This window comes from Zootoca vivipara, chromosome 1 (genome assembly GCF_965207765.1).
Source record: "Zootoca vivipara chromosome 1, rZooViv2.hap1.1, whole genome shotgun sequence".
Lineage (NCBI taxonomy): Eukaryota > Metazoa > Chordata > Lepidosauria > Squamata > Lacertidae > Zootoca > Zootoca vivipara.
This window is the reverse complement of record NC_142582.1, coordinates 25,286,994-25,313,611: the sequence shown is the minus strand read 5'-3', so window position 1 is coordinate 25,313,611 and position 26,618 is coordinate 25,286,994. Positions and strand designations below refer to the sequence as shown.

Genomic DNA, 26,618 nt, shown 5'->3' with positions numbered 1-26,618 from the left:
GGGGGGGGAGTTATGTGACATGTGCCAACATGCAAAACACAAATTAAGGGCGCTCATAAAGTGAATGGAGTAAAAGTAACTCGAGAGCTGAAGAACAGGAAGTATATTAGAGTGGAGGGATATAAAACAATATCAGAACCACTTTGGATGTTGGAGATTAGTTGCCACTAGAGTCTCTCTTTCCATGCTGTCGTTTAAGAGTCATTGTGGGTTGGCTCTTAAGTTTGTCTCATAACTAATAATCTGGTGCATCTCAGTTTTGAGTCCTCTATGCAGCATAGAACTTGAATATAGAGAGTTTGCATGGGCATTGGATGTGAAGCATTGACATAATAAGGCAAAGTGGATGCATCAATAGTTTATATTCAGTTTTTTTATTAGTTTTACAACAAACACCGATTGGGAGGCTGGAACTTTCAAAATGCTCTATGGCATTGCTTAGGCAGGCGTTTTGGACAGAAGTTTGGTTTTCCCAGAATGTGGAAGCATTGCTTTTGGAGGGAATGTTAAACCGACAGCTGCCACCATTAGCTTCTATAAGCTCACACTGTCGCAGTGAAATGCACAGTAATCAGGTTAGGGGGAGGAAAGCTCCTGAACCTTGCCTCAGGCAGCCAGAAAACTGTTACAAAGCACGCTGTGAAGTTAGCTGGGTTACAAAATGGCTTCATTACAGCTCAATCTTAAACACCAAGGATATATAGACAATTTGATGCTGTTGATGCAAGGATTGAAATGAGGGAGAATACGCTTTGTAGGCCCGTAAGCTCAATGTTAGCCTGCCACTATGGTGTTTTCCAAGTGCCACTGGATCCAGGCAAAAAGAAAATGTAATCAATCACAGGAAGCCCTTCTAGAAACAAACTGGTATTCAGTTTCCTGGATTAGTATTATCAAAATTGCCTTGTGTAAACAAGCTCTTGTTAGGGGAAAAAAAAAAGCTCTTTGGTTTGATCTCTTTTAGCAGTAGAGTAAAAGATGCAGTGACCGAAATGTGTAGCGTAGCGACAAAAATGAAGAAAAAAAACGGTGTGTGGAAGTTAGTAGCCATTAGCTAGAGCGAACTTTTTTATTAGCCAGCTCTTGGGGTAGTGAAGTAAGATCTATTGTTGTGTGCATTTACTCAGTTAAGTATTGGCATGGAACACACTTTTTTAAAAACAAACAAACAAACAAAAGTGTGTGTTTTAATGTATATTTTTAAAGTGGGACAAATGAGTGCAGACCAGGTATCTTCAACATATATATCCACTTGAGGATGGAAGTGTGGGGTTTAATTTGCATTCTCCATCCCGACTGTAGAGTGCCAGATTTTAAAAAATGCCAAAAAGAAATATACATGTATCCTCGTTGCCATTTTTGAATTTGTTCAACACATGACTTCATTTCTTGTGCAGATACTTTCCATTCTCCCAGCCACTCACTCCTTTGTGTATAATTATATCCGAGGCCTGGTTCACAGAAGACCCAGCATGTAGGCTGCAAATCTGGCAGGATGTGGGTTCAGCCTGGGATTCACTCATGCTTTCCCCCCTCTGCGTGCAGAACCTTGAATTTGATCTTGGGCCGGTGCGCATTATCTGTGCATCCTTTTTTTTTTTTTGGCCGCACACTTCAGTGGGGCTTGCTGGCCTGTCTAAACCCTACCTGATATTTAAGCTCCTATACCAAGAATTGCCAAGAGTGGTATCTTTGAGATGCTGCAGGACTACATTTCCCATCATCCCTGATGACTGGCCATGCTAGGCTGAAGAGAACGGGGAATCCAGCAACATCTGTAGGGCAACATGCCAGCTATCCCTGCTGTATACAAGGGAGAGAAAGGAACATGAGTCCCAAGCTCACCTCCTGTACCCTGCCACTGCCATAGTCTACATGCCACTACCCTCTGTGGACTAGCCCAGAGTTTGTTTACAGGGGAGATTATTCCAGATGGGTTGCTAAATGAGAGCAAACGGTGTGCACAGAAATCTTAGCTTCCCTTAGGAAGCATTTGCACGGCACATTCTCCCCCTTTCCTGCTGTCATTCAGTGAAGCTGGTTTCTTCCTTAACAGCTGGCATGTGAAGGTTGCTGTTGTAACTTGCAAGGAACTAATGAGCATATAATCCCCGAAAGCCTAGATTTGGGGCTGTAGGGAAAGGAGGTTAATCGCCAATCTTCACACATAATCAAAAAAGTGACAATATCAAGCCATGGGGGTGATCATGGTGGTTCTTTTATCAATTAATGCACCTTTCCTTTCAAGTCATTCTGCTACTGGAACGGAGCGTGTTGCAACAAACAATAAAATTATTGTGTGTGCCTGCGTGCGTGCGTGCATAGGTGTGAGCGTGCTGTATTTTGCAATAAACTATGGGCAGATAGTTGTGTAACCCAATGCCAGCTTGTTTTGAATGTCTTTACATTGTACATATGAAGGCATAGGTTACACGGTATTCTGGTGGTTCAGGTCAATGTTCTTCTTCTGCCATTCCCTTTTGCAGTGTATGGTAGAGGGTTCTGAATATAGGGCTATTGAAGTCCATATTTCTCATCTCCCCAAACTCATACGCCATTAATTTCAGCTTTCTGTAAGTCCCACAAATGAGAAGAAGATGGGATTTCTTTATTTGCTCCCTCCTCCCAATTGTTTTATATTTACCGGTATTTTTATTTAAAGGCTGCCTGGTCTTATATTTCCTCCTGTATTCATTACTTGTCAAATAATAAAATTACAACCGTTCTGTTAGGCCACTGTGAGAATGACCAAAATACTCAAAACCCACAGTGTTTAATAAATGGAGTTGCCTTGAAATCACAAATCAAAACTTCAAAAATCCTCTGATTGCACTTAGGCATGACTTGAATGCGATTTGGTTTGTTTGGATTCTACTTGGACGTTGTTAAAACTGCCCATATTTTTTAGCTTCTCCTTTTAAAAATAGTTGTCTTGGTATTTATTCATTTGTTTATTTATTGAAAAGTTACTTAGCACATTTTTCCTTACAAGGAAGTTCCAGTTGTAATGACAAAGAAACTGAAGCAACTGAACTGATCTGCTTGTATAAAGTTATACACTTAGGAAATAGCCTCCACTTACTTTATTGGAGGGCAGGAGAGGGTACGTGTATTTTGATAGTATTTATTTCGGCCTTAATTTTAGCCTAGGGCTTTAGTGATGTGTAGGTTGACTAGGACCACCGGTAATGAGAATCATCTCAAAGAAGAACGGTACACGCTGGTTTGACACACAAGAGGGTGTTTTTCTATCTATCTCCCTGCAAATTTCTAAATACTGAAAACAGTAGCCACATTTGTGTGCTCTGCATGGTGGTTACTTTCAGCAGGTCAGGTCAGGACAAAATGGTGCAATTTTCCACCTGTGTTTTCAAGACAATCCAACAGTTTGAGGAACTCTTTGAACTATAACTTACTGGTATATTTCACTGTCAGAAATACAGCACTGTGTTTTAGCCTTGGATTTTGCTTCTGGGTTTCTTTTCTCTCCCCCCTCCCCTTTTAAATATGAAAAATTAAAATTCTTCCTGGAATATTTGGATCCAATCAATATTGTGAATTTTGATTTGAAAACACTTTCATAATAAACACTAAAGTATTAGGCCTCTTTACTTGCCTTCTTTGCAGTGTGTGTCCATCACCTTGTAATACTGGTCTGTTTACATCTCCCCACTGTCTACTCCAGGCATGTCAAACCTGGGGCCCTCCAGATGTTTTGGACTACAATTCCCATCTTCCCCAACCACTGGTCCTGCTAGCTAGGGATCATGGGAGTTGTAGGCCAAAACATCTGGAGGGCCGCAGGTTTGACATGCCTGGTCTACTCGGATGGGAAGTTGCTCTCCGGCATCGTAAAGCCAAAGCTTTTCACATCACCTGCTTCCGGCCTCTTTCACTTGTCACCCATGGTTGTCACCTGTTAAGAACAGGGCTGCTGCTGCCACTTCTCGTTTTTTGTCTCGGGCAGCAAGAATGTCTTGGCCCTGATTCTCCCTCTGTGGAAATCTAGGTTTCTCCTATGAGAGCAGGCACTGTTGCAGACGCTCTTCCCCTTAAATCCACCCGTGGCTGGAACGTGTATGTTTCTTTTCTTTTTCAAATAATATTGATTTTCTAACATTCCAAATTACAAAAAATTCACAAAAACAAAACAGGAATAAAAACATAAAAAAGAAAAACATACCAAATCTAACATTTTGATTAACATTGTAGACTTCCTCGATTCCCCTCGCACTGGGTCCATTTCAAACTCCAAATTAAGCAATTTTCATTTATTATCCTAAATCATTCTAACACATTTTTTCATTATCTCTCAACTATTTCTGTTCTTCAATATATCGACTATCTTCCACCCATAATTTATCTTGATCCAAATCTAAATTTATTTTCCCATCCATCTATCCTCTATTTCTCCCCTTAGCCTCAAATTTATACCCCAAAATTTTCCATACATTCAAATATAATTTCTTTTATCATAATAACATTTAAACACTTAAATCTAAACCAGCCCCCCCCCTCCCCTGGACTCAGGGTCTCCTAGATGAATCAGCCATTTCTATAGGTCATTTCAGTTTTGGGCCATCTTGATCAGTCAGAAAATAACATCCTTTATTACTCCTCCCCCCACTCCTGCTCTTTCACCACCTATCCACCACTCTCCCTCCCTTCTGCCTCCCCAATTTCCTAGCTGTTGCACAATACATCCAACTACATTTCCACTTTCCAGCCATGTCTCAATTTTGATACCACTTAAGTTCTGGCCCCAGCATGGGTCCTGTCCTCCCTCTCTCACTGGGAGGGCATTGTTCCATGCTGGTTCTTGAACGTGTGTGATTCGTGCACCCATTCTGCAGAAAGGCGAAATTGATCTTTTGTTTTGGCAGGTTGAGAAGCTTTGGAGCTGGAGGGAGAGACTTTGACTTAATGTTCAAGAAACAAGAGAGCAAGCCAAAAAAAAAGTTGATAGCGCCCTTCTCTCAACACACTTAGTGAACCCCCCCCCCAAAAAAAATTCCATTCCCTTTGATCCACACAACAGGTGTACAAGGTAGTTCAGCCTGAGATATGCAGCTGGTCCAAGATCACTTAGTGAGTTTCGTGGCTGAGAATTTGAACTCTTGTCTCACCAGCCCTAGCCTATAACAGCACCACGACGGAGCCTTGTATGAACACCACAACCGTGTCCCATTAGTGCAGTCATAAGGTTGCCATATTTCTATAAGTAAAATTCTGGACACAAAATTTGTTAAGCTTTTTTTGGGGAAATGAAACAAGGTTGTTGGGCTTTTCTTAAGCAATCAATCTCAAAATCACCATTTCCCAAAACTTCCTCCCGGCTGCTATTTTCACTTGGAAATTCCAGGTGTATGGCAACCCTAACTATGTGCTACATAGGACCAGTCAAACCCAAGTAGCAAAACATTTGCCCAAAGTTAAGCCTGGTTTATTATTAATGAATTAATTCATAAAGAATTTCAAAACATTTTGTAAGTGCATTAACAGAAAAACAAGGCTAGGGGCAATAACAGTTGTTGGTCACCTTGCTGTATACGATTGTTTGAGGGGCTCTGGATCCTGTTTGCATTACCAGGAAGTTGCTGGGATGAAACCAGCTGCAGGGTTAGTCCCATAATTAGCTGCTTGCCTGACACACCGGCTTGATTGCCATGGAACTTCCAGCCTCCTAGAATTCCAAGCGGACAAGTTAGGGCAGAGGCAGAAATACGAGAGTCGAATCCGGCAGTTCAGAATGAAGAACCCACTGGAAGGCTGCACAGTGAGTAACCTCCTACTTCATTCATAGGCTCTCTCTCAGCTTAGTATATGTGGGGTTTGGGGGCCACAATGAACTCATCATTCACAGCCACTGAAGAATACCTGGCTGGTGGTCTACATCAGAGAGAGGGACTGATTTTTCTGCAAGCTTGGTGTCTGCCTGCCCTTGAGCTGTGACATTGATCTTCCAAAGTGCTTTGCTGGCAATGCAACATGCACACACACACACACACACACACACACACACACACACACACATCCCGATTGCTTCTTCAAGATTCCTCTTCTCAGCCTCGCAGATGGGGCACCGGCTTTCTGGACAGAGGCCTAGCGAAGCTCGAAGAGTAGCCAAGGATGCTGGACTGAGCTAACCGAGTTTCGAGGGTGGCAGGAGTCTCGTCCTATCCTGGTCGGAAACTGGAAGGGAGAGAAAGCTGCTGGGTGGGGTTAAGTTGCTGTTTCTGCTATTTTGCAGCAGGGCAGTTGTATATATTTGTTGTTGCATTCCCACCCATCCCCGGGAGTGGATTGTGGGCATGTGCTGTTGCCAGAGCCACAAGTCTCCCACCCTGCACACCTCTTGCAAAGCTAGGCAGCTTGTCATTTTCAAAGGACCAGATTTGGCCCCAAGGCCTCCTGTTGCTGATTATCTCTACTCAAATGTTAGGCTTAAGCCATATATGTGATGCCTGATCATTTGAATGGTTTCCTTGAGTTCGGTTTGGAAGCTGTAACGTAGATTGGAACAGAGAAGCAGGCCAAAGTGACACACACTTCCCTGGAGCAAGTCTAAATCCTCCTTTGGTTGTGAATCTTACTGGGTTATCTTGAGCCAGTCATTACTTTTGCAGGGCTGACCTGAGGATAAAACGGGGTTTTCTTAGAAGAAAAGCCAATCTGAGGGGAAAGGTGGATAAATATGCAACAGAAAACCGTGGGGAGAACTTAGAAGAGGTATATATCCAAAGATGGATGTGAGAAGCTGAGAAAGAATAATAATAGAATTGTTGAGTTGGAAGGGACCCCAAGGGCCATCTAGCCCAACCCCCCTGCAATGCAGGAGTCTTTTTGCCTAACATGGGGCTCGAACCCACGACCCTGAGAATCGGAGGCCCTATGCTCCATCAACGTGAGTTATCAAAAATAAGGACATAAATAAAAAGTCACATGAAATTGTCTCCTCTAGGGAGACACAGGGATATAGACAAGATATACAGTATAACCGTAAGTTCAGGGCTGCAATTGTAAACACACTTTCTTGGGATTGAGCCCCAATTGGATCTGCTTCTGACTAAACAGAGGGGAGGAAAACGGCGCAGAGAGGGTGGTTTTGATCAGGAACACAGCATGCAATTAAAGAGAGGAGGAGTGCCATAGTGTGGGTTGCCTGAGCCTGGGGCCAAACTGGGGGGGGGGGTGGGTGGGTGGGAAGAAGGGAAACAGGTGCAGTATGCATGCACATTCAACTGCCCAACAGCATCCACATCACCTGGGAGATCTCAGCTCCAGAGCTAAGAAGAGAAGAGTTGATCTGTTGTCTGGAGCCCAGGAATGGAAGCTCTACTGAGGCAGCACTGGGTGTCGAAAGTTGGCACCCTTAACAATTTTGCACCTGGGGCAACTGCCCCGATGGGCCCCCCCCCATTCTACACCACTGGAGAGGAGCACAATTCCCCACTGCAGCCAGTCCCGCCCCCAAGATGCGCACTTCCGTACAGCTGCGTTCAAAAACAAGCCAGCAAACCGCACCCACGTTCACGTGGCTGCTGGATGCCTTGCGCATGTTGATCCTTCAACATCTACCAAGGATTCGAGCAAGCATTTTGTTTCCTTTGCCTCTGTTAAGAGATGGCAGGACCGCTTGCAGTTCCAGGCTTGTTGTGCATCCATTATGTGTGTGCGCGCAGGGGGAATTGCTCCCAGTGCTGTTGTTTTGTTGTTTTGTACGGCTCAGCTTCGTCAGCGAGTGCCGATGCATTGCAAAGATTTAACATCCGATATAAAATATTAATATGGCTGCTGCTTCTAGCAAACTGCATCTTGCACGGGAGGAGAACTGGGAGCGAGCCAGCAGAAGTTTCTGCTGCAAAACCTGCTTCTTTGGATTTGACATATTTTCTTTTAAAAAACCCCTCTAGAAAAGAGAAATGTTACCATAATGCCTAGTAATCAATTGCAGGGTAAACATCCCTCGTCGTAGGCTATTACCAGCATGACAATTGTAACTAATGAAAGCAATAATAATATTTTTTTAAAAAACAATTTATTAAATTTTTCCAAATAAACACATTAAAAACATTAAACAAAACAAACATTCAAAAACAAATACAACACACACAATTATCTTTTTAACAATTCTTCCCAAATCTCTAATTCCCAATGCTCTGCCGAGCTTTGACTTCCCTCCCTCCCTCCCCTCATTTGGTTTTCTCTCCAACTCCTATCTCGCAGTTCCTTGTTCCTTATTTAAATTCATTTCGTAGGATTTATTTCAGTCCTGCAAGTGTTTTTAAACTTCTACAGTTCTTTTCCATATGGTCCACAAATTTACTCCAGTCCTTTTGGAACCTTGTCTCCCCCTGGTTCCGGATCCTGCTAGTTAGTCTTGCTAGTTCCGCATAGTCTATCATTTTGGTCTGCCACTCTTCAATCGTCGGTAACTCCTGAGTTTTCCATTTTGGGGCTAATAAAGTCCTAGCCGCGGTTGTCGCATACAAGAATAGTGTAAGGTCCTCTTTTGCAATCTCCTGTCCAACAAGTCCGAATAAGAAAGCTTCTGGTTTTTTGGGAAAGGTATATTTCAGGCATGTCCAACAGGTAGATCATGATCTACCGGTAGATCACTTGATGTCTGTGGTAGATCACTGGCTCCCCTCATACATCCTCAACAACTTTGGCTCCCCTAAAAAAAGTTCAACAGTGTCGGACTTTCCTTCCTAACAGGGCTTTCCTTCCTTAAAAAAAGCTCAACAACTTTGATCTGAACCCCCCCAAAAGGGGTAGATCACTGCCAGTTTTTAACCCTATGAGGTAGATCGCAGTGTCTTGAGAGTTGGCCACCCCTGGTATATTTTTTAAAAAGCAATAATAATATTTTATAGCAGCTGTTAGCTTTGGTCACTTTGGGAGGAAAGGCATGGTACAGTATTTCTCAAAGCTATACTGAAATTAATATAGGGTGGTGGTCAACCAACTCTATGAGCTGGCACACTGGTCCTCAAAGGGTGTGGCGCACCACACTGGCGTGGCAGGAGAGAATGGCAAGTGCGACAGGAAGATTCAAGGACAATCAAAGAAATATTTAAACATTTCATTATGGCATGGTATGGTTTTGGGGAGTATTGGTCATCCGTTTTCAGAAAACTGTCTTTGTGAGTTTCTCCATGTAAGGGGAGCCCAAGGCGATTCTCTGGGACCTTCTCAGTGTCCCTATTTCCCAGGGACAGTCCCAGATTTACAGAAGCCATCTCAGTTTCTGATTTGATCCCAGAATGTCCTGCTTTTCTTTAGGACGCCCCTATTTTCGTGGGGGGTGGGTGGGAGGTGGTATGCAGTTTTGCGAACCCTGAGCCAAGGAGATAAGTAACTATACAATCTTTTAGTTACAGGTAGGTAGCTGTGTTGGTCTGAGTCGAAGCAAAATAAAAAAATTCCTTTAGTAGCACCTTAAAGACCAACTAAGTTTTTATTTTGGTATGAGCTTTCTTTCGTGTGCATGCACACTTCGTCAGATACAATCTTTAGAAGACATCTGAAGGCAGCTCTGCAGAAGGAAGTTCTTAAATGCTTTATTTTTTTATATGTTGGAAGCCGCCTAGAGCGGCTGTGGCAACCCAGTACGATGGGCAGGGTTGTTGTTGTTATGGATGTCCCTATTTTTATTGGAGAAATGTTGGAAGGTATGTTCCCCCCCCCCCCACCTCTCCCCTTGCTATGTGCATGCCCTTTGCCATCCCCACATCTGCCTGTCGAGGGGGAACCCAGAACACATTTAGCGGGAATGCCAAGACTGCAGGAGGGAAATGGTTCTGTCATGCAAGGAAATATCCTCGCATTGCTGGAATGCTCACCTTAGCACTATGTTGAATGAAACCAGTGATCTATTAATATAATAATTAAATAGCAGGCTATATGCAGTAGCGGTTGTGAATGTTGAACTCTACTGGTATAATGAATGGGTCTGTGCTGAATTGTCACAGAGCATGCTTTTCACAAAGCAAAATAAAAATAAAAACAACAAAATAAAAAGTGCCTTTTCTTGAGAAATCATGATCTCTTCCTCCCCGTATCTCCTCCACCCTTTGCAAAACACTTGCAGTTGAGGCAGAGAGCATCTCCGGCCACGTTTTTGTGGATAGCCTCCTTTTTTAAAATGTTCGGTGAAACTATATTAAAGGAGGTAATCCATAGCAGCATAGGGAGAGTGACCTTCCGCTTCTGGCTTGCGAAGAGAAAGGGGAGCATCGCATTGCAGAGGAGCTTCTTCAAAATAGTGACTTGCCTAATCGCAAACTGGACCTCGGCTCGCAGGGAGATCTGAATGGGCAAGCTGGCGTTCCCAGGAATGCTTTGTGCAAGTGAGGAAACCTAGCACACCAAATAGGAAGCTGCTTTCTACTGGGCCATGGGTGCTTCTAACTCAAGATTGACAACGCAGGACCTCTCAAGGCTTCCAGCAGGAGTCCTTTCTAGCCCTACCTGGAAATGCCAGGGACTGACCCTGGAATCTTCTGAATGCAAAGCTAAGACTGTGCTACAGCCCCATCTACCCTCCATACACTGGCCTTTCCCCAAATTGGCAGGAGGGGAGCCTTTAATGTGAAAGGAGAGTAGCACAGAAATAATCTCCATTATTTATTTTTCAGACCTGTGAGTGCGTTATAATGGAAATACTTCCATATGGGCTTTGATCTGGCACAATGTTTGAACGGGGTGATGGAATTGGGAATGGAAAACAAAATGAACCCCGAGAACCGTTTTATTTAAGCCGTGTTAGATCTCTCAATGCCAGAGAGGGTGTGTAGATGTGTGGGTGCTACAGAAACTCTGTTGATTTTGTAAAGGTCTCCTCCCTGTGTGTGGATGTTGGGTGGAGATTTTGGCTAGATTTCAGGGAGAAGTTGCAATCCATCCACCGGGAACTTCTACCTGTTGTTTTAGTAATGATAATAGTAACAATACAGGAGTATCTAAGGACATTGTACATTATCGTCAGCTGGTGTTCTGGCTAAAAAAGTACGCAATCACTTTGCATGCCCCATTCAGGGATGGAAAAGAAAAACAAAACCTTTGCTACTGCGAATACTCATTCTCTTCCCACACTAGCTGCACACCTGCTTCCTACTCTCTTTTCTTTTCCTGGATCTGTGTGGCAGGCAGAACAAGTGCAGACCTGAAATGTTGCCCAAACCTTAAAGCCTGTAAACAAGTCTGTATCTTGTTTTTTCAGTATGACAGGGCATATCAAGATCTGAAAAGATTTTCCAAAAATGGAGATAATTTCTGCAAGCAACTCATGTCTATTCTTCAGCAGAGGTATGTATGTGTCCCCTCAACCTGGTAGACTTCGATCTCCTTGTTTGCTCAGATGACAAATTATTTTCTCCAAATGGTATGTGTGTGCTGACGGAGGGAGTGGGGAGAGAGTTATTGTTCTCCGGAACAGACTTCTATAATACAAGGCTGCTTATCATTTCCTCCCTGCGTGTTTGAACAGTTTCTATAAGGCTTGGTCTGATGCCACTTGAAATATAACTTGCTCATCCAGTAATTACTAGGGTGACTGCTGGAATGTGAAAAGGGGGAGTGGATAAAAGGTCTAATAGCAAGGACCAGCTTCTTCCTTTGGCCTGATGAGCTGATTTAGATGTAACCCTAAACCATGGTTTTTGCATGATTGAGACAAAGTAGTCCAGGGAAACCTGCTTAACTGTCCCTTCCCTTAGCTTCTTCTGCTGGATCGTGCCCCAATTTAGCAGCCATACTGTTCCTGCAATTGCTATTGGTTTTGTAAAGTCACAAACAGAGCCTTGGAAGATTTACTAAGACACATTTCACCCAAGGGGGAAGGCTGGGAGGAAGGCTTTTAGCTCTGACTTGTTATTTCCTCCTGAAAACCTAATTCATTTTACTGTCAGATATTCTGAGTAGAGAGAGCAAGGATTTCATTAGCTGTGCATTCCAAAGAGAAATTGCCATTCCATAGAAGATTTGCCTTGCATCTTAAACCTCAAGGCTCCCCTTTCTAGGAGACACCTTTTTGAAAGTAATTCTTTTCTAAATATGATGAAATGCTTTACCACTTATGCAGCAGAACAAGTGAAATTCGGGCACACACAAAAACCCCTCAATTCTCTTCCTTTTTTTACAAGCTTGGGCTATCATCATTACTTCCATGCTACTTGGATAATAAAATATGACATTGGCCAGGAGATGAACTACATTAAGCCACGTTGGTGGGTAATAAATGTACCTTGTGAACATCTAAGCCGCATCATCAGCTGCTCCGATTCTTTTACATGGAAATGAAAAGAATGGAAACTTCTGCCTATGAAGTGTGCGCTCTACTACCAAGTGATGGTTGCCTCCCCTGAATATTTTTTGGGTGCCCCTTTGATTAATGCTGGGGTCTCCAACCTTTTTGGAATTTTGAGAAAGTGCCTTGGGCACCAGCCACAAAATGGCTGCAGTGGGGATGTGGCTTAAACCAAAATGGCTGCCGCATCTAAAGAGCTGGAAAATAGGACCACAAAATGGTGTGAGCTAAGGAAGCACGTACATCAGTCATCACCACACTCCCAGAGAAAAGCTATTTGCACCACTGCCTTTCTTCAGAACAGAAGGGATGGAGGTAATCAAATTATTACCTTCAGTCAAATGTGGGCATCGTTAAGGAGACTTGGGGCAAGCAGGTGCGGAGCAGGAAGAGCAATCAGTCTCATGTGTATTGTGGATTTTTGAAGGGAGATTTACTGAGACCTTTTTGAGGGCATCGTACAAGGCACTGGTGGGCTCGCTGGTGCCCACAGGCACTGTGTTGGTGACCAGTGTTATTGCCTGAACGGTGTATGTGTGAATGAGCCATTGCAAATTAGGCAGTGCACAAATACAATGTTCATTTCACCTCAAAAGACAATGCACTTCAGTGAAGTCAGTTTGAACATTTAATTGCATGCTATTAAATGATGTGTAAGAAGTCGATTTAAGTGAAGTACATGTATGAAGCAGTGCAGAAAACAGTTCCATTTGTGCGCACAATTCACCTTAATGCACCATTTCTGCACCAGAGAATTGGAAAGCTTGTCATTTGAGCTCATTGTTTTTAATTACGTGTCAGGCCTTGTCCTCCGGTTTCTCTGGTACCCATGCCCTGCCGCACCCCTCATTTGAAGAGCATTGATTGGTAAATCAAATTCTAATAAAAGCCAGCAAGAGTGGCTGAGTATTGCAAAACGATTTTCTTGGGTAAATTACATGAATGTTGAAGGCAAACAGGACATAACTGATTCATGATGGTGCATTAGCAGAGCACCGAGGAGTGGTTATGGCACGGCTGAGTGACGTGAATTGTGGGTCAGCATGGAAGAGTAAGAATATACTTCCAAAATGACAGATCATTGCTGTCAAGATACAAGGAGCTGCCTGCAATCATGACCTCTGGTTTCCTTGTTGGCAGGGCTGATTTGGAGATCACATATGGCAAAGGGCTGGATAAACTGGCCCACAAGCTCACCAAAGCGTTGGGCAAAATGAAGGTCGGGTAAGTGACATCATTTCCCGCCCAGCCCCCAGTTGCTCCGATGGGCTTTTCTTTTTCCTTTGTCATGGAAAGTCGTAGTCTAGAGCCCTGGGTGTACATGGGGCTCCCATTGCTTCCTGTGGCAGATGGTGCTCCAGAAGTGCACCTGGTCCTTTGCCCTTCTGTGCCCAACAATGGAAACCCCTTGCTCAACAAAAGGTCTGCCTTCTTGGCAGCCATACTTATGCTGCCTTCTGAGCTAGGCATATGTATTGAGGGAATGCTGATACACAGATGCTGCTGCTGCCACATTCTCAACAATAGGATGGGGTATGGGGGCGGGGGGCGGGGAGAGGTCGGTGGAATCCCCAACATCTAATAGAATGGGGCAGCTGTTCCCTGGAACCAGGTTTGTCTTTTCTCTAAAACGACTGGCACAAGTTTAAAGTCATCTTCTGCGTTTTTAAGGTGACAGTGGCTTGCCAAACAGCTGCAATTCCTCTTGCAAAACAACCGTTGTGGATTGAGTTTGATACCCAGTTATTTGCACAAAATGGCATCCTATGTAAATCTCCGTGCAGAACTGTTAAAATGTATTGTGTCTGAGACCAGATTTTTAGCAGACGTGTTGAAGTAAGAATAAATGTGTATACTATATTTCCTTTTTCCTTTCCTCCTCCTTCTTTTTTTTTTTTTGGTCTCCATTAAGTTATATTTGCAGTGCCTGGCAATGTGTTTCTGAAGGGATGAAATCTGCTTCCGATTTGCACAAGTAAGTACAGTCCGGTCCATTATTCAAAGTCCACTGAGAGCTGGGAGGGTTTTAAAACCTGTACAATCAACATGGCAGTTTTTATTGCCTGCTCTGGGATTGCATGGAGAATATTTACTGCATTTCCCTCGGCGGTTGTCTAGCAAATAATTTTTCGGAAGGCAAATGTTAATGCAGCAGGTGTATATGTTTTATGTTCTGTGCCCAGGAAACTTGGCAAAGCCATTCAGATGGAAGCTATAAGCCCAACAAATCACGTCCTGGAGGAGCATGAGAAGAGGAAAAAAGCAGTGAGTTCAAATAACCTTGCTTTTCTGGTGATCTGGTGCAATGTCTGTGCAGGTGATGATGCATAATGCACAAAGTTTTGTTTCTAAGTAAGGCTGCAGTTTTGCATTGTTAAAGTCAATGGCTTCTGATTGCTGGTGGCTTCTGATTGTTTCAGCAGGAGCAGGATCACAACCTAAGTCTATGAGGATTTGGTTTTGCAAAGGGCCTCTTACAAATCTGGTGTGATGCTAATATTATTGTCCACTTGCCATATATATATATATATATATCTCCTTTAAAATCTTTAGATTCCAACTTTCCTTAAAAGGCCCAATGTGGCTAGATTTTTAGGGACCCAGGTGGCGCTGTGGTTAAACCACTGAGCCCAGGGCTTGCTGATCAGAAGGTTGGTGGTTCGAATCCCTGTGACGGGGTGAGCTCCCGTTGCTTGGTCCCAGCTCCTGCCAACCTAGCAGTTCGAAAGCACGTCAAAATGCAAGTAGATAAATAGGAACCGCTCCAGCAGGAAGGTAAACGGCGTTTCCATGTGCTGCTCTGGTTCACCAGAAGCGGCTTTGTCATGCTGGCCACATGACCTGGAAGCTATACGCCGGCTCCCTCGGCCAATAATGCGAGATGAGCGCGCAACCCCAAAGTTGGTCACGACTGGACCTAATGGTCAGGGGTCCCTTTACCTTTACTATGTTTCCTTTAAAATCTTTAGATTCCAACTTTCCTTAAAAGGCCCAATGTGGCTAGATTTTCTTAGGCTGTACATTGATAATGGAACAAAGCCATATCGTCTCACCCCTCATATACCCAACCCATCACTGTGCTCTGCAGGAGAGGGCGTCTTGCAGATCCCATCTTAACAGAAGATCCATTCCAGACCTTTGGATTTCCCTCCTGTTACATATTAGTCAGGAACTATCTCTGTTGAAAGCCCTTCCTCTTTCAACAAGTTAAGATCTGTACTGTACATGTATCTGTACTAGAACCATTTTTATATATGGAATTGTCTTTCAAGTGTTTGCATTTATTTTTATATAGGTACCTGCTTTTAATTGTTTTTTTGTACTTCAATGTCTCATGGTTGGTTGGTTGTTTTTAATCATTGTACATTTTATGGTTGTAGCCTCCCTGGGGATGTTATAGTTAAGGACAGAGGAGAAATCCAATCAATCAATCAATATGCAATGATATGCTTCTCAAATGTCATCATGTTTCTCTTCTATAAGCTAGATAATACAGTTGTGAAGGCAGCGGACATGGTGACCGGCAACTGGAGCCAACAAATAAAGGCAAGTTTCCATCTTTCGTCGTTGCAAAGGTACCAAGTCAAGATCAACCCACAGGAAACTCTTCCGCATCCCGTTGAATTCAGTTATGTGAAGGGGGCTAAGAAGTGCTTGATTAGATTATGTCCCATGGTTTGAAATAAAAGGCATTGGTTAGCTATGCTAGAATGCAGATATACAGGGAGTTTGAAAACCCATCTATGGAGAGGAAAGGCAGCCCCATGTGGCATCATCTGTATGAGCATAGAAATGATCTATAGGCTAAATGGAGCATAGGAAGCTTCCTTACATTGGCCACTGGTCCATCTAACTCTATACTGTCTACACTGACTGGCAGTGGCTCTCCAGAGCTTCACAAATGAATCTTTAGTTGTCCTACCATGATTTGGCCACCTACTTTGGCCATCTCATGAGAAGAGAAGACTCCCTGGAAAAGACCCTGATGCTGGGAAAGATTGAGGGCACAAGGAGAAGGGGACGACAGAGCAGGGCCGTCTTAAGCATATCTGGTGCCCTGGTGCGAAGATCCCTCCGGCGGCCCCCCCGCCCCGTTTCCCAGCGCCCGCCGCACGGCTGCCACAGGCACAGCAGTGCACGGCGCCCTGGCGCCCTGTGCCACCCAGCCTTGTCGTAGGGCCGGCCCTGCGACAAAGGATGAGATGGTTGGACAGTGTTCTGGAAGCTACGAACATGAGTCTGACCAAACTGTGGGAGGCAGTGGAAGACAGGAGTGCCTGGCGTGCTCTGGTCCATGGGGTCACGAAGAGTCGGACATGACTAAATGATTAAACAACAACAACCATGATTGAAGATGGGTCCTTCACTTCACTTGGGTATACAGTCAAACCTTGGTTTGCGACCACCTCCGTTTGCGACCGCTTCGGTTTCCGACCACCGCGGACCCGGAAGTGTTTACATCCAGGTTCCACGGTGCTCGGATGCGCAGAAGAGTTCTGTGCAGCGCACACGTGCACAGAAGCGCTCTATTGGCGCTTCGGCATGCGACTGATTCGAGGAGCGACCGGCTCTGCAGAACGGATTGCTGTCGCAAACCGAGGTACCACTGTAGAACTTTCCTTCCCCTCACTCCCAATGGAACAACAAAGCTGTCTACCATTTTTCTGGTGCAAGGCACCTTCCTATGTTTCTATCAACTAAAAAGGTATCCAGCACCCAAAATTTCTCTTGCAGGCATTTGAAACTGTATAGATCTGTGGTGCCCATCTTTGCTGTCCCAGACCAGATCAACAAGGTTAAAAATGATTGTGTGTGTGTGTACATATTTGCAAGTAGTTTCTGCTTGCATCCACTCTATAAACTTAAAGCACATGGCTTCCCCCAAAGAATCCTGAGAACTTCAATTTGGGGGGTGCCTGGAATTGTAGTTCTGTGAGGAGGGAACTAGAATTCCCAGGATTCTTTGGGAGGATGCCATGCACTTTAAATGCACAGTGTGGATTTGACCTCTGTGACACAGGTGAAGAAGATACATACATCCCAGGAATTCCAGCCCAGGTTGCTGTTGGTGAGCCTGTGCAGATCAGTTTGCTGCATCTGAATCTCAGTGGAGGTCTTTAGATCAACACCATTTGTGGAGCTTACAGACACAAGGATTAATTTATGTGTTCAAGAGCAGCTAGTAACTGAAGGCAGCATAATGAGAAGCCATCACTTGTCCTCTGCCTGATGATATCTCCTTTGCACCATACGCTGCACTCGCCATTCCAAGACAATGACATCTTACCCACTGTCAGAGTCGCGCCCTAACCCCTTTCGTCAGTGAAAGACGAGTCTGGGCAGAGAACAACAATCACGACATCAAAGAATAAATTGTCTATGAGAGATCCCTACTCAGCTCGACCCCCAGCTCAGCTTGAAAAAAAATACGCAGTTTCCTTCAACCCCTCACATCCCAATTGATTTCTGTGTGTTTGGTGGCAGGCCAAGAAGAAATTAAAGGAGCTAACCAAGAACCACGAAGCGCTCTTCCGCGAAACAGAGAGCTCCCAAGCGTTGGCTTCACCAAAGACCAAAAGGAAGGTAAATCTTCAGACAAGCGCTTGCCTCTTGGTTTGCAGATTACCTGCCTGCAACCACGTGGGTTGAGTGTTAAGAGAATGGGGTGTCCCCAGGAAAATTCCCAGTGTCCCCTGGGCCAAGAGCATTAGGTCACATGATGCAGTGCAATCTCCTCTGCAGTAGAAGCTAAGGTAGGTGACAAATCATGAAGACAGTGTGGTGGCATGGTTAGAGTAGGTCCAGAGAGACCCAGATTCCATACACTCCAACATTTCTCTGATGAAAATTGGGACGTCCTATATATTTTTTATAATAATAATAATATACCCCACCCATCTGACAGAGTAGCCCCGACCACTCTGGATGACTTCCAATATACGTATACAAAAAACATACTGAAACATTAATTAATTATATTTATAAGAATATAAGTTTACCACTTCTCACTATCCTCCCTCCCTTCTTCTTCCCCAACCTTATTTTGTACACAACACTAATGTCTCACATCATATGTAACTGATATATAGAAAAGACTTTACAACCTGAGAATAGAAACAATGCACATACTTCTGTAAATGAAGAAAATCTTTAATAATATTTTTTTTAATAAAAAAGTAAACATTTAAAAACTCCCCTATAGAGGGCTGCCTTCAGGTGTCTTCTAAAGATTGTATCGTGGCTCGGGGGTTGCATAACTCCAATATTTATCTGATGAAAATAGGGACATCCTAAGGAAAAGCGGGACATTCCGGGATCAAATAAGAAACTAGGACAGCTTCTGTAAATCCAGGACTATTCCTGGAAAATAGGGACACTTGGAGGGTCTGAGAATCAAATCCATGCTTGATGGTGACCTTGGGCCAGTTACTATCTCTCTTCCCAGCTAATCTCATAGGGTTTATATGAGGATAAAATGGTGGACAAGAGCTGTGTGTGAGGTTATTGAATTGAACAGTGGGCTATAAAAGTAGTAATGATAATAACAGCCTACTTTTCTGAAGCAATTGGTCCCGCCAGGCTGCTAGACAGAATGACAGGAATAGATCTATTAGGTGTCTTTGAGGGGAGAGGGTGACTTTCAGCATTGTGAAGCAAAGACTCATGATTTGCTACACACAAAACACACTTTTCTGCATGTTGTCATGCACATGGCACATTTTAAACCGTAGGCACACTGTTAAGCTGTTGGCCTTGCCTCTCCTGACCTTACAGGTGCATAAATAGAAGATAATTTGCACCTGCCAACACGGCTATGAGAACAATGCCTCTGGTGAAAGAAGTCAATCATCTTTCTCTTTTTTAAAACAACTTACACTTATATTTTCATTTCAGTTGCTCAGAAACCTGGAAAAATCTGCGACAAAACTGGCAAAGGACGATGAAGATTACTATGGCAAGAATCTAGCCGCCTGTAAAACTAGGTTGAAATGGGAAAGCACTTTAGAAAATTGCCACCAGGCAAGTCGTTTGAGGTTCTTTTCTTGTGCTGTTGTACATTTTCATTCTGACACTTCCCCTTGAATATAAACAAGCCTCATTTCTGCACTGCCATTCATTTTTTTATTTTGATTTGCAATTCAGCGGGGACAATGAGGCACCTCCTGATTTACAGCTGTGTGTTCGAGAAGGGAAAGGGTCCTGGGAGCAGAGGACCACTCTTCGAAGTTATAAACATTAAAGGGAGGAGCTGCAGAACAAAATGCAGCTCAAGATTTGAGCACATGTTCTGCAAGCAGGACGGTTCCAGGTTGAGTTCCCCAACTCTACAACTAGAAAGGACCCAGGCTGGAGCCAGTTAGAGTAGGCAACCCCAGGTGAACCAGACCCAAACTCGGACCCAAATGTCCCAAGTTCCATCTCTGGCATCTCTCCAGAGAGGGCTGTATAAAACTCCAGAGCACTGCTGACTTGGCATATCCTCAGAATGACACAGCTTCATACGTTTGCGCATGCATTTGTCACCCCATGCATAGAAAACCGTCCCAGGGAATAAGAAAGTCAGCCCTCCAACATCCACTGGAATTGCTTGATGATTATGATGATGATGATTTTATTATTTATGTCCCACCTATCTGGCTGGGTTTCCCCTGCTTCTCTGGGCTGCTTATATTTCCTAGATTCTTAAGGGAAGATATCCCTTTGGCACCAGCACACCAAGCAACTTAATCTAGCCTTGAGATTGCTTGACTCTCACCCATCTCAAAATGCTTGGTGGAGGCTCACCCAGAGCCCCCGTTTGCACCTAACCGTAAGCCAAGCTAATGAAGAAGCAAACGTTTGGGCTCCTGGAGAGGAGATCCCAGCCTCTTTGCTGGTGATCCCTAGTCATTTTGCTGCATTGAGCTGAGCTGTACTTAGTAGTGTAGTAGAAGTAGTAGAAGTAGGCCTAGTAGTGTGTTGCCTGGGGGTGGAAAACAGCACTCACTGCCATGACTATGACAGGGCGTGGGAGGAGAGAGGCTCAGAAGCGTCACTGAATGTGAGCCATGGGGTCAGTGTGGATGTTTACCCCCATGGCAAAAATTTGTAGATCCAACACAGCCGCAACATCTGGTTTGTGATAGACAAGGCTTTTTAAAGAACGCCCCCCCCCATACACACAAAAAAACAACCAGTGTCAACAGATTGGCCGTAAATTTCATAATCATTTTTTTCTAGAAGCAGAAATTTAATTAAATGCTGTTAAGCATCACCACCTCCACAGAGTTACTGTATTTTTAATCACATGCTGAGCTCTACTCCAAGCCTTTTAGCATTCTTCAACTAAAGGAACACCTACATAAAAGAGACGAAGGGTGCAATGCAGCCAAAGCGAAACACTTTTAAACCCGGCTGATTTCAGTGGAAGGAGAATCATGTGCTTCACATGTGTGCCTATGGCTGTTTGGGTGTGCCCTTTCCACTCACGGGGGTCCTAAGTACCTGTGTTATGTAATGAGTAGGTTGATAGTAGGGACGCGGGTGGCGCTGTGGTCTAAACCACTGAGCCTCTTGGGCTTGCGGATCAGAAGGTCGGCAGTTCGAATCCCTGCGATGGGGTGAGCTCCCGTTGTTCTGTCCCAGCTCCTGCCAACCTAGCAGTTCGAAAGCACGTAAAAGTGCAAGTAGATAAATAGGTACCGCTGTGGCAGGAAGGAAATGGCATTTCCGTGTGCTCTGGTTTCCTCCATGGTGTTCTGTTGCACCAGAAGCGGTTTAGTCATGCTGGCCATGTGACAAGGTAGTTTACAACAATAAAATATACAAGGTAACACAACTTATAATAATCTGATCCAGTAATGGATTGTATTTGGAGAGAATACAAAATATTTGATGCAGTAATATTAGAATAGAATCATAGAATCATAGAGTTGGAAGAGACCACAAGGGCCATCCTCTAAGGTCGCATCAGCAGTGGTGAGTGGGAAGTCATTTATTTGTATTAATTTGGTATTGTAATAATTTGTGAAGATTGGGTTAAAATTCTGAAATTCCAAAAATCAATAAAAATAATTGGCAAAAAGAAATCTCATCCACAACAAAAGTAATAATAAATACATAACTTTAAAATAAGCAACTTATGTTAAATAAAGCAATATTCAACAATCCTTTAGAATGGTTGAGCACATAAAATTAACACATAAAAATAACTCTCAAAATTTTAAGAGTATGTTTATTCCCCCCCCCCACACACACACGTTCATATATGACCTCAAAAAGGTTTTGAGGGGCAAATCGCTACTTTCCTGCTTAGGGTTGCCATATTTTGAAGAACAAAAAAGAGGACACATTTGCCAACTTCTACTTTTAACTACAGAACACTATGACAACTCTCATTTTACATACTCGTGAAAAAGAGGATGTGTCCTAGAAAAAGAGGGCATATGTGGCAACCCTATCAGTCTCATCATCGGCTAAAGACTCGCCCATTCATCCAGGCTTTGGAGAGCTCCTGATGACTCATAGCGAACTGTATTGTTGCAGTATGGGGGTTCTGTAATGCCATACCCACTTCTGCTTTTTAAATTATGTACAGTTGTACCTTGGTTTTCGAACAGAATCCGTTCTGGAACGCCATTTGATTTCCGAAAACGTTTGAAAACCAAGGTGCGGCTTCCAATTGGCTCCAGGAGCTTCCTGCAGGCAATCGGAAGCCGTGGAAGCCCCGTCGGACTTTCGGGATTGGATATGGGGTTCCTCCAGTGGCTCTGTGTACAGCAGACGTATCTAATCCTTGCAGATTGCCCATTTTGTGTGTAGTAATGGCTTCCTCCCTTCCTTTAAACAGAGCATCCTAGAACTTGAAAAGGAGCGACTCCATCTTCTGTGGAATACATTAAATTGTTACAGCCAGCAACTTTCTAGTTTGGCACAGAACCTAATTGCGGTATGTAATATTAAGATTTTTCACCTCCAGAGGTTAGAAAGTTCATTTTTAAAAAGGAACTGTTTCCAGTTCAAGAACGTTGTTTTGCAAAATGAACTGGTTCAGTTCCAGTTCATCCAAATGAACCTTTTAGTTCATAAAAAGTTCATCCTTGGCATACATTTTTTCAGCATTCAGAATGTTACCAGCCAGTATGTTGAACCATAGAGTCCAAAAGCAAATTGCAGGCCACACACAAGTAATAAGATGATTGACAGACGGAATGTAAGCAGGTTAAACTTTCCCCATGATTGTATTTCCATACTAGAAGACTTACTCTGTTTTATTTCTGCCACCTGCACAGCTTTTAGAGGCACAAAGGAATGTGAGGCATTTCTCACTGTCTTCTAACCTGAATAGCTTGCAGCAAGAAGTACAGGTCCATGAACAGATGCAGGAAATGCCTCACATTCCTTCCAATTCCTTAGCAACAGTGACTGACTTAGTGTCCTTAGCAACAGCCTAATAAGCCTTAGACCGTTCCTGCCACATTTAGCTTTGCAACTTTCTTTAGAAATGTTTTTTTAATTTTTTTTTTAAAAAAATGAAAGTTCAGAGTCTGGGTCTCCTGGTGAGGGCAAAAGTAACGAACATAAAGATGAACTATAAATCATTCAGTGCTACCCCCAAAGTGAACTTTATTCACCTTTAGATCACCTGGCATTTACAAGTACTACTTTCAGGTTAGTTCAGGGATTTTTTAACTAGTTAGTGAACTTTGTTCAATGGGACTAGTTCATTCCAAGTGCTGTTCACTTCCAGCTAAATATTATTAGAACATCTTTTCATATTGAATTTTGTTTGTCCTTATTCTAGTGCCACACAAGGCTTCATCATGCGGTCAGTGAAGTTGATGCACACAAGGACACACAGATGTTAGGAGAAGAAATGTCCATGCCTGCTACAGAGACCAAGCTGGAGCTGTTATTAACAGACTATTATGTAAGTGCACTACTGAGATGCTTGTCATCACGACAGGCAATGTTTCTATGGAAATAGGAACTGCCTGCTAGGGCTGGGCGATATGTCGTCCAAACCCAGTTTGAAGTCCATATCGTGATATCGGTTTCATAATTTTTGACCTGGCAATATATGGCAAATAAGGACATTTGGGTTTGATGTGTGCTATGCAAAAATCACAATGTAGGAAAAAGCATGGAGCCAACCAATGCTGCTCTTGATTCCTGCAGCCCGTTAGCTCTTCCAGGTCATATGCTGGCATGCTAACATTACATATGAATAAACCATGGTACGTGCATTTTACTGTGACTGAGCACACACGGGATATTCAGGCTTTACCCATGGCCCACTTCTTGTAAAAATCAGGAGTGTGTTGCAAGAGTGGGACAAAACATTGAGAAGCAGCTTGTGTCTTAATAAACAGATACTATGAAAATATTGATTTGCGGGTTGCAAATAGGTTTGTAATTACCCAAACACTGTTTTGTTCTCTCTTGCGATAAATGCCATTGCAACCATGTTCGGCTAATAATGCAAGTTCTAAATTAACACCCCAAATGTAGAGCATCTGAAGCAGCCAAGCCACATTCTAGATCAGGGGTCAGCAAACTTTTTCAGCAGGGGGCCGGTCCACTGTCCCTCAGACCTTGCGGGGGGCCGGACTATATTTTGGGGGGAAATATGAACAAATTCCTATGCCCCACAAATAACCCAGAGATGCATTTTAAATAAAAGGACACATTCTACTCATGTGAAAACACACCGATTCCCAGACCGTCCACAGGCCGGATTTAGAAGGCGATTGGGCTGCATCCGTCCACGGGCCTTAGTTTGGGAACCCCTGTTCTAGATCCTTAAAAGGCCTTGTAATATTTCGGCACCACTGCTGTTTTTGCTTCACAAAGGACTGATCACAAATCAACGGGTACTGCCATTGCTTTATCCACACAGAGGAAGCAGTTGACATAAATCAGAAAGTAAGGTCCACAGGGCCAAAAGCCACAGCGGGTGCTTTCTTGACTATTATACTTTTTCGTGTGACTGTCTATATAGGGGAATCCAACATCATGCAATTACTAAGCTATAATACAATAGCAACAGAGAGCTGCTTTTTCAGCACTGTCGCTTTGCATGCCACTTAATCGCAAGGTTTTATTGGCATAGCAATTATGCTTATGCATTGCAAAAGCACAATATGATAAGCAGAACTGGAGTATCCAAATAATGGATCTGGATAAGCTTATTGCCTATAACTATTACTATTCGTGCTTGAGTTTAGAGTAGTACCAAATGCAGGCTTCATTGTACTTTTGCTCTTCTAATAAACATCTTTCTGCTTGGGTGCATTTTTTTCTTTTCCATCTGAACTGCATGTCTAAAACGTGGGTTTATTTTCCTGCAAAAAGGAGGAAGATGCTACGAGCCTCATCGAAAAAGAGAGGAGGCAGGCTTCCATCAAAGCCAAAGTACTACGTGTTCAAAAGGATTTGGAGAAGGCATTACAAGACAAAACAGGTGCCTTGAAATGCTGCCTGTATGCCTTGATATATTGGGTGTTGTCATTCAATCCTTGGCATTGCTTCTAGAGGAAACTGGCCTAGACAAGAGTCCATAGTCGATAGACTAAAACCTTTCCTTATTATACCCCTGGAACTGAAGACAAATGTGTAAGGAAGCTATGTGTATTATTAGCCCTTCAACACACAGCTTATTTACCTATACTGTACTTATTTATAAAACTTCTTACCTGTTCTTCAGCATAAGATCCTGGGGTGGAGTTACAATAACAGAATATACCATTATAAAAACAGATAAAACCATTATAATTATAATGCACACAAAAGCGTTCCAAATGGAACAGTGCAGTGTACAAAACAGTGTGGGATGGTTCCACAAAACAGCTTAATTTTCAAAGGGCAGGGGAAAGAGATCTCTTTAGCCCAATGCGAGAGCAGTAGAGTCATACCTCGGTTTAAGTACGCTTCGGTTTGAGTACTTTCAAGTACTCCGCGGACCCATCTGGAACGGATTAATCCACTTTCCATTACTTTCAATGGGAAAGTTTGCTTCAGGTTAAGTACGGACTTCCAGAACCAATTACACTCATACTTCGGGTTAAGTACGCTTCAGGTTGAGTACTCTGCGGACCCGTCTGGAACAGATTAATCCACTTTCCATTACTTTCAATGGGAAAGTTCGCTTCAGGTTAAATACGCTTGAGGTTAAGTACAGACTTCCGGAACCAATTGTGTACTTAAACCGAGGTACCACTGTACAATGAAGATGCTAGATACACCTCTGTGGGGAGGGAGGTACAGTCGTACCTTGGTTGACGAACACTTTAGCTCCTGAATGCCCGGAAGCTCCTGCAGCCAATCAGAAGCCGTCCCTTGGGAGTCTAACGTTTTGGAAGTCAAACGGACTTCCGGAATGGATTCCATTTGGCTTCCAATGTACGGCTGTATATCATTTTGGAGCTGCCACAGAAAAAGCCCTCTCAGGCTGCCATTCCTCATCCTTCTGATGTGTTTTAACAAGAAGGGCCAGTAGGGATGGAGATGGTATTTCGTATATTTGGGGCCTAAACTATTTAGAGTTTTAAACACGTGAATTAGCTTGGAAACTGGCAACCTGTTGCATCCTCCGTGGTGGATAGCGAGCGAATGAAAGCAAACAATAAATGCACGAGTCATCCTTAGCTAACAGAGGAATTGCCCACTTAATAGTCCAGGTTGGCTAGCCTCTTCCTTCTTGCCATTTTGAAAGTTAATAAAGGCAGTACTTAATTTAGGTTAATTTGTTCCCCTTGAATCATCTTGGGTCCTCCAGATGACTGTTATTGTTGCGTCTTTTATTATCTTGTCTGCTTTATCACAATATTATTGTACAGTGGTACCTCGGTTTATGAACACAATTGGTTCCGGAAGTCTGTTCATAAACTGAAGCGTTCATAAACTGAAGCGAACTTTTCCATTGAAAGTAATGGAAAGTGGATTAATCCGTTCCAGACGGTCCGCGGAGTAACCGTTCATAAACTGAAGCGAACTTTTCCATTGAAAGTAATGGAAAGTGGATTAATCCGTTCCAGACGGGTCCGCGAAGTACTTAAACTGAAGCGTTCATAAACTGAAACATGGGTGTAATTGGTTCCGGAAGTCTGTTCATAAACTGAAGCGTTCATAAACTGAAGCGAACTTTCCCATTAAAAGTAATGGAAAGTGAATTAATCCGTTCCAGATGGGTCCGCGGCGTTCATAAACCGAAAATTCATAAACCGAGGTGTTCATAAACCGAGGTTCCACTGTACACCACTTTGTGGGCCTATAGCGCCAAAAAGCAGCTCTTAATTTTTTAATATACATAAATCTGTTCTGGGAGTTT

General features: G+C 43.4%; 1 protein-coding gene across 2 annotated transcripts in view; it reads left to right on the top strand.

Moving 5' to 3' along the window:
• Positions 1-5,670: 5,670 nt before the first annotated feature.
• The window catches only part of NOSTRIN (nitric oxide synthase trafficking), a 25,331-nt gene continuing 4,383 nt past the window's right edge, over positions 5,671-26,618 (top strand). The window contains exons 1-11 of one of the 2 annotated variants that reach the window (XM_035133169.3): positions 5,671-5,776; positions 11,225-11,310; positions 13,451-13,534; positions 14,223-14,285; positions 14,494-14,575; positions 15,794-15,856; positions 17,795-17,893; positions 19,205-19,330; positions 22,140-22,238; positions 23,094-23,219; positions 24,644-24,752. In XM_035133169.3, coding sequence (XP_034989060.1) covers positions 5,750-5,776; positions 11,225-11,310; positions 13,451-13,534; positions 14,223-14,285; positions 14,494-14,575; positions 15,794-15,856; positions 17,795-17,893; positions 19,205-19,330; positions 22,140-22,238; positions 23,094-23,219; positions 24,644-24,752 — 964 coding nt within the window. In that variant the 5' untranslated portion in view covers positions 5,671-5,749. The remainder of the gene's footprint in view (positions 5,777-11,224; positions 11,311-13,450; positions 13,535-14,222; positions 14,286-14,493; positions 14,576-15,793; positions 15,857-17,794; positions 17,894-19,204; positions 19,331-22,139; positions 22,239-23,093; positions 23,220-24,643; positions 24,753-26,618) is intronic. The other variant, XM_035133177.3, reaches the window with a different exon arrangement.